At 32.8% G+C, this 12,625-nt stretch overlaps 1 protein-coding gene across 3 annotated transcripts in view; it reads right to left on the bottom strand.

The window, feature by feature from the left end:
• Positions 1–12,625, bottom strand: part of LOC128155461 (dynein axonemal heavy chain 8-like) — a 160,603-nt gene that overhangs the window by 48,979 nt on the left and 98,999 nt on the right. For all 3 annotated transcript variants that reach the window (XR_008239603.1, XM_052817170.1, XM_052817169.1), the window contains exons 47-58: positions 11,617–11,858; positions 9,278–9,418; positions 8,948–9,179; positions 4,621–4,763; positions 4,373–4,507; positions 4,053–4,175; positions 3,659–3,872; positions 3,303–3,409; positions 3,014–3,177; positions 2,353–2,542; positions 2,113–2,235; positions 30–160 (exon numbers count right to left, since the gene is read on the bottom strand). Coding sequence is in view for 2 of the 3 variants with exons in the window: in XM_052817170.1 (XP_052673130.1) it covers positions 30–160; positions 2,113–2,235; positions 2,353–2,542; positions 3,014–3,177; positions 3,303–3,409; positions 3,659–3,872; positions 4,053–4,175; positions 4,373–4,507; positions 4,621–4,763; positions 8,948–9,179; positions 9,278–9,418; positions 11,617–11,858 (1,945 nt within the window). In the remaining variant the exon portion in view is untranslated. The remainder of the gene's footprint in view (positions 1–29; positions 161–2,112; positions 2,236–2,352; positions 2,543–3,013; positions 3,178–3,302; positions 3,410–3,658; positions 3,873–4,052; positions 4,176–4,372; positions 4,508–4,620; positions 4,764–8,947; positions 9,180–9,277; positions 9,419–11,616; positions 11,859–12,625) is intronic.

Consider the following 12,625-nt stretch of genomic DNA (forward strand, 5'->3'; position numbering starts at 1 on the left):
ACAAACATGTATAAAGAATAAACATGTACCTTGAGAGTGTAATCTGGAATATTCTGTAGCCAGCAATAAATGAGGCCAGGCGTGTTAGGGACTGCTTCCCAGATCCTCCTACTCCCACAAGTAAAGCATTTCCTCTTGGTGTACCAATGATTCGAGATATCTGTTGGTAAAATTTTTCAATGAGGATTTTCAGGCATACACATCTCAAGCAGCTTATTCAATGTTTTGAAATCACCTGATATATAACTCACTGTATATCAAGTGCTTGTTGAGCTGCTTTTTAGTAACAAGGCTATTCAAAGCTTAATCTATACCTAATGTCATTCCCACATATAACCAGAAATTTTTGTTTTGAAATATTTTCTTCAACTTTAAGACTGCAACTAACTAACAACCTCTGTTGTAGCTGCTTACACACTCTCACATCCCAAGTGATCAACAAGGATCAAAAGGGAGTGATTAATTGGAAGAACTTATTACTCAGCTCCAAAAGACAGAATGACATCACATGGAATGTTTTCATTACTGACAGGACAGATAATTTAACAGGTAGTCTACATCTATCTTGAGCATATCACAATTTTTGTATACTTGAAAATTTTGTTTGTATAAATCAATCACCTTCTAGATTTTTTTTTATCAAATTTAATGTAAAATTATTGCCCAGCCTATAACAAAAAGGCCAGTTGGCTACATTACTAACCTGAGGGACAGTTTTTAAATGTACATACAGCTTACTCCACTTATATTGAAATCGCTTATTTTGAAATTCCGCTTATTTTGAAATTCCGCTTATTTTGAAATTCCACTTATTTTGAAATAGAAATAAATCCCCAGTTTTTGCCTCTCATATTCTTTGCATTGATTTAATGGATATAATGAAATCGTTTATTTTGAAATATCACTTATATTGAAGCCACTGATCGGTCCCCAAAGGTGATAATTAGTTGTTTTTATAACGGTTATATTGAAGTACTCCCTGGCGGCTGTCGTCACGGTTGGTGACAGTAATTATGCCAGACTGATATACAAAGGTGTGAATAAAGTTCTCATCATGTGTGTTTTTATACTTCTATTAAAAAATAAAATGTAAAAACTGTTGAATTCAATACGGATGTATTGAGGCTAGACGTAATATGGAAACCATACAGAAAAGAAATACCTTATCTACGGACGCTAAGTACAAACTAGTTTTGGCTATTGATGAAAGGACAAAGCCTAAATTCGAAATAGCTAAGGATTTTGAGATTATCGCGTGTACACTTACGATGATATACAAGCAGCGTTCAGCAATATTTGAAGCATTTGAGTCTGGGGATTTTTCTCTAAAACGTTAAAGAATGTGATCAGAGATTATGATGAGGTTTAAGATAGTAACAAATGAAACTTACAAATCTTTCGGATATAATTTTAATCAAACTTTCAAGGACTAATGTTCCATGTAATATGTTCATTGTAATGGATTAATGATGACCAAATAATTTGTTCGGGTTTGGTTTTCTATGCTTACATCGGGATTGAACTTTCAAAAATGGCGGCTTCACGTCAGTCAATTTCGCTTATATTGAAATACATATATATTGAAATAATTTGCATGGTCCCCTGAATTTCAATATATCCGGAGTAGGCTGTACATGTAATTGAGTTCTATAATTTCTTTTTACTTTAACATCAGAACTCAGGGAAAGGCGTTAGAGGAGAACATTTAAAAAATTATTTTTTAATTAAAGCGTTTTGAGAAATAGCTGTTGTCTTAGAGTATAATAAACTTACTATTGTCAGTAAAAAGGCCCGCTTTTCATTGCAAGCAACTTAACTTGGGATATAACCTCATTCATACATCAATATATAAACATAAATATAAGCATACTACAATAATAGAACCATGAACTATGGTTTTCTTTCCCTCATTATATAAGCAATCTGATCTGTTCCATTTCTCCCTCTTTTTCTACATCTATAATGTAACTGTCTCTCTTTTTCGCTACACTTATCAAGTAATTATGTAACTATTAAATTTTCTCAAAGTGGTTACATTAGCTTCCGACAGGGCCAAATGACCAGATACATGTATATTCATGAGAGCTTTTGATGTTTAGGACTTCTCCTTACCTTTATCAGATGCACCATAGCATCTTTAAAGAAGACAAGATCCATGTGAGCACCTCTGACTAGCTCATTGTACTGCTCCATGAAGGTTAACAGTTTTTCATTCAAAAACTCATATGAAGGTATCTGTAAGTTTGGTAACAAAAAACAGAATTTGTTCATCAAAATTTTTAAGATCAAAGTGAAAAAAGTCAACCTGTAATACACTGAATTCATAACATCAAACAGCTCAAGTGTTTGTACCTGTTCATAAATTTTTGGGGCATCTAACACAGCATCATCAGCTTCTTCCCCTGTGGGTTCTGGTGCATCCCGCAGAAAGTCAACAAAGTAAGGCTCCTCATGACACTTATCAACCAGTGTCTCATCAATATCACGGATAACGGAATTCAAACTCTTTTCAAACCAAGCTTTGTCCTCTGCATTTGTAAATCTGACAAGAAAATCTTTAAAATAAATAACACTGAATAAATAAATAAAATAATCAGTTGCACAAGCTTTTTTCTGGGTTCTTTGTTATAAAAGTTAAATTTTGCATAGATTTGTTAAGAATTTTGAAGGATATTCCACAAAACTTAGCTATATCTGGGATTTTGCTACATCCATTTTCATACTAAACAAGTTTTACTCTATTCCCATGATTTATCGGAATCAAATACAAATTAGTTTAGACAGATCATACTGTGTGGCTAAAGCCATAGTCCATATCTTTATTTTATGCTACGTGTATTACATGTATTTCTGCATGAAAGCAATACTTGCAAGATTATAATAAATGACTGCAAGCTTAACTTTTCTAATTGCATTTTTTGTCAAGGCTTGTATAAGGTTGTTCACCTATAAGAATTGGCATTATTTACATTGCTTAAATATCCTACATTCATAGTTGTTTCTATCTACACACCTGTCAGAAATCACTCTTGTGCATTCATGTTTGAAGAGTGCCAGTATCATCAACTGCTCATGACATTCCTCTCCTTTGATCTTGAGCATTCCTTCCCAGATACGAGATAGATCTCTTAAGTTGAAAATATAATGAAACTTCGCTGGTGTTGGCAACATCTTAACCTAAACAGACAAGGAAAAACACATAAGTGACATTGAAATGCATGTATAATCTTAGATGGTCATTCCTGGGTCAATTTATTAAAAGCTTAAAGATGAATACATATAAGAGTATTATCTATAAGAACCTTTGTCATCTGCCAAAGAGTTCGAGTAGCTGGAACAATTTTTTTCACTATTTCACACACTTCTGGATCAAATCGACTTGGACAGAAATATCCACATCCAATGATTCCTGTAGGAAAATGATAATTAAAAAACGGACAAAATACCTTCCAAATTGGTAACATAAGAGAAAAACAGATTTTAAGTTATAACTTTAGAACGTCATCATAAACTCTTTAAACAAGCACACACTTGATAAATAATTTTCCCTCAAGTTGTTTGACAATATAAACAGTCTTAATGCAAACCTTATCCTCTGTTGCCTGTAGTTACTTATCTTGGTTAAGTTATGATCAATAAGAGCTGAATATGAACTTACCAAAGATTTTGTCAATTGAATTGTTGGATGGAAGAGTACAGTTGAAGATGGAAAACTGTCGTTTAAGCCTCTGTGGAATATCATTTCTTCCTCCTCCTGGATGAATCATGGCAGAAATGAATTGCATGTCCACAATTGAGATGAAATCTCCAGGTCTGTCTAGGCTGTACATGCCATGCATCTCCATCATTTGTCGAGTAATTTCATTTGTGATCTAAGATTTGATAAGTGAAATAATTACTGTATAAAAAAAGGAATCACGTACCATTTATTGCACACACACATATTCAAAGGTGACAGATATGTTTACTCATATTTTATATATTGAATAGGGATATGTATACAATATTTGTAATCTTGACCGAATAAGGGAATTATCTTTTTTAAATTCAACCTGATCCCCCCACTCGTTGATGACAGGCATGTTCACGTCATCAATGAAGACCGTCATTCTTCTGCCTCCAGGAGGTCCATATGTACTGCCCATCCTCTTATCAACATAACTTTCTATTGTCCTCTGTGAAAAAAAAATCATATGCATTCAAACAGAAATTTTAAAATAATTAATTTTAATCTACCAGTCCTAGCTTTTAAAAATTACCTATATAAATGCTAAGGAAATCAAATATTTAGAACTCTCAAGTTATCTAAAATATTTTGAAAAAATCTTATTTTAACACAGAGTATTCACATTTGAAAAAATATATATAGTACCTGAAACATAGAAGGTGTTGAAGCAGAAGAAAAGTTGAAACTTTTACTAAGATGACTCTCTGGGTTATACTGGGCCATATAACCTTTGATCATCACAGTCTTTGCTGTTCCTTGCTCTCCTATCAGCAAAACAGCCTAAACAATCAAAACTATGTGTCTAGTGAATTTCATTTGATAACAACTTTGGGAACATCCAAAGCTAAGAATATATGTTTTGATGCAGGAGAGTCTATAAAATATGTACATACTTTGTTCTGTTTTGCAATTATATCAATCAAGAAACTTGTTCGAACATTGTCAACATTTGGAACTAAAATGGATGAAAATTCTGGAACAACATCCGAGGGGTAGATGTACTCATCAACCCTCAACGACCAGTGCTGCCATTCCCCTGTAAAAGACAATGTTTGTTTACATTTTTAAAGAACTGGGTACGCTAAGCGTAACATATCGGCCCTGTCGAAATGTGAAAAATCAAACACATGATATCTTTAATATGTTCGCCGGAATAATTCATGTACGACACCCCCTGTATGAAAATAACTTCCGTTTGCTAAATTTCACGTGCGTTTGCATGGTAATTGTAAACTCCGAAACCGGACAACTTTTACGGATTTTGTAAAATATATAGGTTTTTGTAATGTTTGATCTGAAATTTCTACAAGGCCGCATTCGAGTACATACACCAAAATTTAAGAATAGCACAATATTAGACTGCTTATTAACATGAAAACGGAAAAAATTATGTACAAGACTGCGGCCACTTCGTTTTTTAATATTTTCTATTTTCAAGATGAACAAAAAAATGGATGTTTTCATTGGCCAGCTAAGACGTAAGATGAGTTTCTTGATTATGACCATGCCTTAATAAATACTTAAATGTAAAATCGACTTAAGTTGATAATAAACTTAAATTAATGAAAAATAAAACGGTTCCATCGAGAAATTGGAGTATTTTAATTAGTTTATTAGTCCTTAGACACAGTGTATTCGAATTACTCACAATTACATACCGTGAATTGCAGATAAAATGGTCAACGTTGTTGTGTAGTAAAAACAGCTATACAATATTGATTTCATGATAAATATAAGAAGAAATATCATTTTGAAAAGCCTAAACATTTCTTATAATTTGCTATTTAATGAGTATGAAGTAATCTGTGTGCCTTTGTACTCTATATAAATGACGTAGCAAGTGTAAACAAATGACGTCATTAAGAAGCTCTGAGAGAGAGAGAGAGACAGAGAGAGAGAAAAAAAAGAGAGGTTGTACAGATACGTTTTTAAAGAGTTTCAAAACAGTTTTAATATCGAATCAGAAGTCAGATTCAAGACTTGGTATTTGTGTAGATCTATATACATTGTATTTGGTACAAAGTTATATTAAATATATAAGTAAATCAAACACTGAACGTTTGTCGATCCTGTTGAAGTAATTTAAAAATCAAACTTAAAAACTATTTTCACAAGAAAAAGTAATAGTGATCATATTCCTATGTGCATGCATTTTAAGTGCCCAGTATATTTACTAGTACATGGATGTCATTAGTCTCTGTAATGGAACTGTCTAGGGGTTTGTCGCGTATATATATTATATAATATTTACATTTTTCAGTGTGAAACCTGAAAATTATACAAATATGACTAAAAAGAAATCATTCTTTGAATATCATAAGGTGATTATTACGGTCGAGTCATGATTAAATCTATCATAAAGCCCTTCGGGCTTTATCAAATTTGATTACACGACCAAAAGTATCACCTCATAATATTCAAAGTACTTAAAAAACAACAAATCCTGGCAGGGTACTATAGACCCGGACGCGGCTAACCCGGACGGGTGATAATCAAAGGGGGAAAAACTCCATCCGACAAGTAAATACAAATAGGGGAAGTATGTGGATAAAGCAATAACAGTTCAGATTAAAACATTGTCAAATGTATATTCATATCGCTGGAATATTTACTGGAGGAATTTAATCGCCGAACAGGCGTGTGTCCCGATTTTTGATCAATTGGTCGATTTCATTCATCTTGAAAAGACATAACTCGCGTGTCTTACTAAATGTACTTTAATCAATTAGTAATCAAGTGTGCATAGTGTTTCTTCGATAAATTTCTTCTAAAACATTCAATCTAAAGTATAATTTATACCAGGCTTTGACCCGTGCGTGCACGGGTTGACATTGCATATGATATCGGATATTTACCATATAGATACATCGACACACCATATTGTTGACATTTACATAACCCAGCTTTAAGCCTTAAAATATGCTATTAATTTCACTACACTCTGCTTAGTTAGAATAATTTAACTGTGTTTCGAGACAGGCCTTCACCACACTTAAAGCTAAGCTTCCTGTATACCCGTAATGTAGCAAAAAATTGCAGAATCGCTCCGAAACGAATTTGGAGAAAATTAATGAAGCTGCATTACTTTCTTATACTTTCATCTAAAAAATTTCATTGGAATTCAACACTTTTTCATCAATGTTTTTTACTCCCTTCAATATTTACACACCATATTGACATTCGGAACTCTGGGGATTTTTTGCGCAAGATTGTAAAAGTTAAGATGATTTCCGGATTTTTGTTAGGAATTCTCGTTGATTATTAATAAGCGAAGCTTGATTGAGAAAAAATAAAAACAAATTGGTAATCTTCAGGCACAAATGTTGTTTGAAATATATAAAACAAATCACAGTACTCTTCCGATTTCTCGAACAGGGTATTAAAGCCCAAAAATTCGAGTCTATTATTTTAATATAGTAGTGTAGATAGTTGTTACAAAACATATGTAAATAAAAAATCATTTGACCCCCTTCCAATGGGTTTATTCAAAGCATCGGAGATCTCATCCTTTGAGTGTTAGGTAATTTTAAAACCAGGACTTCGCGCGATAACTTCATATGAATTGATAATTTTTGCGTGCCGATAAGTGGACGGGATCAAGAGAATAAAGCTTTTTGCAGCTTTATAAATATTTGAAAAACAAAATACTTTCTTATGGTTGGAAATGACAAAAAGTCCTTTGATTTTCCATCTTAATATAACAAATACAATTTAACTGCTTTATCTTTCAAGCTTACATGCAATTATTTGATACATGTACATTTCAAAATAATTCGAAAAAATGAAATAAATTAATTTTAAATAATAGACACGTATATGCTCAAGCTATAGATCGAAGAAAAAGACTGAATTTTCTATTTAAATCTGCAAGTTCCGTTTATGAATTTATGAACAACAGCGAAAATTAAAACTCATGTCATTAGATACGGTTGCCCTTGAATTATTTTGTTTAGTCGAGTAAGCTTTTTGTCAACACTGGAGAAATAGTATGTCACATGCTCAAAACAAGGATGGCAAGCTTAAGCACATGGTATTGCTGTTTTCATTTTCCTGTCTTATCATCTTAAAGAGAGGACAAGAAACGGCGAAGACGTTGTGGGCAAGTTTTTAAGATTATAGGAGTTGACACTGCTGCAGATTTCTATTAAACCAGCGATGAATCGGGAGCGGTCAAAAATTGCCCTCTAAATTATGTAATCATGTAGTTTTTAATTTTTACCTCGGCTAAAAAGCTCTTCGGTAACTTTGTAAGAAAGATGTTCACATGCATTAAACATTTAAATTGATTTGTTTATTATCATGCTTTTAGATAGAAAAAAATAATAAACTACATTGATTTTAAATACATTTTGCCCATCGTCTCAGTTTGTACATTTATCTTTTAAACTGGGCGTTGACGGAGATGCAAGCGAAACTTGTGCAACACGACCTCTGGTGAGAGAATGCAAACTATTATGATGATGATGTATAAATTTATATAGCATGAAACATAATTAATTTCTTACTGCAAAAGGCAAATAAATAATGTATAAAATATGTCTTAATTTACATTATATACCAGCACATCCTTTCTGTAATTATTATTTGAAGAACGTTATCAATACATTTCATGACGTCATGACGTTATTGGTTAACTGAATAGCTATAAACAATGCTATGTTTAGATAACTATTATATGGAAACCGTACGAGATATTTTAAAAAATCAAACTGTTTTGAAACCGGTTAATTCCCCAAATATTTCACTTAAAATTTCATTAATTTTGAAAACAGGGCCGATTTTGGTGTTTACCGTACCCAGTTCTTTGTATGCATGGTTGTAGTACAATGGGAAAGACTCATCTCACACTACCATGGTCATGCATTTTTTAAAAAAATTATATATCAATGGATTCTAAATATATATATTAACATTTTTTAAAAATATTTTACACCCCTACAATAATTTCTTCATAATTCTTCAAATAGAGCATTAAACATGGTATCATGGTTATGATATCATTACCTATATACAAATTACAGTATGCCAATGCTGGGACAAAAAAACTTATTATGGTGTACACTAATACACACCCCTATCTCATTAAAATATTCCAGGAAAAAGTTTATATTTATAAATATAAGCCTATTACTGGTACTCTAAAACCTCCATAAAAGGCAATAAATTAATAACTTTGTGTGCAAATATTTAATCACACTGCGATTAATAATGGTCATATACCATGATCATCCACAACATATTCAAATATAGTCTCTCCTTCCTTAATGGGAGGTAAATCCAGAGCACTTTGATGTTTTGCAAGGAATTCTTCCATTTTTGCACGATCATCCAGCTCCAGCAATGCACCCAAACTCCACATCAGGGCAAAAATGAACAGTTTCTCAAGGTGAAAAGCAGGAAGAGTGCCTTTGTCATCCTTCTTTGGGATCAATCCCTCAAGTAAATTGCAAGCCTTCAAAAATCAACATATTTTTCATAAAATTAAATTGCAATATTTTTTTTTCTTCATCAGTCATACTTATTTCTCATTTTACTGTAGTTACATTTTACCTGCACAATTTGGTTGCACTGCAAGGTCTCCATTTTTGGTGACAAGGTTGTGTTGATGTAGTGATACAGATCATCAAATATTTTGTCAAAAAGAGTCAACAAAAATTCACTTTCCTGGGAATTTCTTGTCAGCAGCCAACCCTTAAAACAATGGCAAAATATCATTTTACTACAGATTTAACTGGTTTCATCAATATTCAGTGAAAGCCATTTTTTTTTGTTGAGCAACATACGAAGTTCATTGGGGTAAAATATGTCAATGATGCAATACTCATGCAGTAAAACCATTCACCACAAATATATACATATTGTAGTAGTTGGGGCAATGTGGACTAAGGACATTGGCCTGGGTATCTCACTGGTAGAGCTCCTGACTAGAGTTGCAGGGGTCCAAGGCTCAATTCCAAGTTCAGCCACATATGTTTTCAATTTAGCTTTGAATGCATATTTTTCCTATTACACACCAAAGCTGTGCAGACAGACTGAATACTGTGCATTAGCACAGTATGATGATTTGTCTGCACATCCAACACAAAGCATTCAATGCTTATATCTACATATATCTATACTTATAAATTAAGACATTTTGCCAAGTGCCTTCACCAAAGTAACTGTTTACACCTTTGGTATTTCAACATATGTGATATGACATCCATAAGCTAAAAATGAATTTTACCTTATAAGTAATTTTTCTAAAATTAATAAAAACTTACTTTCATTTTTGATAAACCAGCCCGAAATAGCAAAAATGAAGGTAAAGTGATGAACAAGCTTTCACGATTTCAAGTCAGTGCGAATTTGCATCAAAATACATGCTTGCAATGAAATAATATTGAATGATTACGTAAAGAGTGGATTTATTTGCTGAGCACTTAGAGTATGCATGGAAGTTAAGATTTGACACCTCTTTATCCTGGAATATTTATTTAATACAACAAATCTGTTTTGTTGAGAAATTTGAATGCTTTTCATTGATAAAACATCCTGCATGATAGGTATCCAGCTGCCTGAATTGATTACCATCGGTGCCTTGTTGGATACCAATACCAACTTCAAGTTTATTATTTCATGAAAGCATGGCATTTCAATAAAATGCAGCTCAAAGGGCTAGTGCAAACATCGTATTTTGATAAAGAGTGTGCAGTTGGGGCGAGGAGCAGTCTGACAGAAAATGTTGACAAACAACAATAAAAAAATAAAATTATATCACTTCACACTTTTGTTTTGTGATTTAAATATTATCAAATGTTTTTGTTGTAGGAAAACTCGCGGATCGTATTTGTAAACTCCCGTACTGATATCTTATATTTGATTAAGCGGAAGTGATGCATACTTGCTATAAGGGAAGATAACTCTTTCAGTAACGATAGCTCTGGTTAATGGGAAGACCAAATTGAATTTAGGTAATGTAGAAAATATCTCAGTCGTCCCTTGACATGTGAGTGGAAAATATTTATAACCTTTCGGTGCATACAATTACAAATTTATTATAACCTTCAGATAAATTGTAAGTTTGGCTTCTTAAAATGGTTCAACAATCATTTTAAAAGTGTTTAAATTGTACCTGGCAAGTAAAATATGTCCATGTGTAAAGGACGCTAAACAATTATTCGATCCTGTTTTTTTTTTTTGTTGGGCTTGGTGAATACTGTGGAATCATTTAATTTCGTGGGGGCCAATTTTCGTGGAGTATGGGTTTTTTGCTTATTCGTGGGGATGTAATTTCGTGGATGCGTCGGTTTCCAGTTTCAGTAACGCTAGCATCTCTTCTTAAATTTGTTTTCGTTGAGGTTGTAACTTCATGGGAAAGGGCTACCAACGAATACCACAAAAATTGAGCCACCACGAATTCTAATGATTCCACAGTACATGTATTGTACTTCTAAGTAGCTTAATCCCTGTATTGATAAAAAAAAAAAAACGGCATTATTTATCTAGTTATAAAGACGAATTGATACAGATATATCAAACTGAGTGTTATTAAGCGAAGAAAACTTCATCACCTTTGAGTGTAAAGCCATAGCCAAACACATTGAAAAAAGTTATATTTCATTGGACGATGCAGTAAAGTAATTATCAATTGTAGTATTTTGGAATTTCCTAATCCATATTTAGGCCAATATAGAAAAAATCAAATGTTGTATTCCCCTTATACAATAGGTCATATGCAGGTGAATATATATAAAGTGCAATTTTTTCTAGACTGTTAAATATCAGAGTGCTAGAAATTAATCAATCAAATAATAAAAGCGCTTAAAAACTGTCCATAAATAGGAAGTAGTTCTGTCAAATGAATCTAAAGTGATAAGACAATGAAAATGTAACCATTATGGACTTACCATCAAAATTGGTCTCCAATCTAGTGCTGAAGAACTCATGTACACCATACCATTTCTGGACACAGTGGCTGGTGAAGCATTGTCAATGTTGTGGACTTCAAACACAACTTTACAGGCAGGAGACATTGGGATACGATCACCATTGGCCAGAGTCAGGGTTTTATTGTCATCAAGAACAGAGTTCAAGTTTTCAATCCAAATTGCATCTACAGGTCCATCTAATACAATCCATATATTTTCTCCTAAAAAAGATACAGTTTATTGTTGTTTCAGTTTTGGAGAATAAGATTTTCAAAGATTTTTCTTTATTTACTCCAATTCAAAAATTCACACTCATACATACACACAACTAATTGAAGCCCTCTCCTCCTTACACCAGGGCATCATGATTTGAACAAACTTGAATCTACACTACCAGAGAGTGATTCAACACAAGTATTAGCTTCTCTGTCAAATGGCATTTTAAAAGAAGACTTTCAAAGATTTTTCTCAATTTATTCCTATGTAAAATTTTTATAACCATTGTTGTCCTACCTTATCCCAATTGTTCACCATTTGAACAAACTTGAACAACCTGATAATGCTACAACCTAGCTGCACAAATGTAGCCCACTTTGATTTTTATATCAGATGTTTACCCCCCCCCCCCCCCCCCCCCAAAAAAAAAATTTTTTTAATTAAAACATCAGGAGAGGGCTACATTATTGCAGCTGGCTACAACAGAATAACAGCTTCCTTTGATAATTTGATTTCCCCTTACCTACTGATCACTGAGGATCATGATTTAACAAAACTTAAATCTACATTACTAGAAGATAAATTGATAGATATTTCTGGCCAATAGGCTTTTGAGTAAATAATTTTTAAAGATGTTTTTTAATAATAATAATTATAAATAATTGCAAGTTTTTATATAGCGCTTTTAAAATTGGCGAACCATTTCTCTAAGCGCTTTACAATTATTACCCCAGCAGACCTTAAAGCATTCCAGAGCCTTCGCAGTGCGGCA

The sequence above is a fragment of the Crassostrea angulata genome, chromosome 7 (assembly GCF_025612915.1).
Source record: "Crassostrea angulata isolate pt1a10 chromosome 7, ASM2561291v2, whole genome shotgun sequence".
Lineage (NCBI taxonomy): Eukaryota > Metazoa > Mollusca > Bivalvia > Ostreida > Ostreidae > Magallana > Magallana angulata.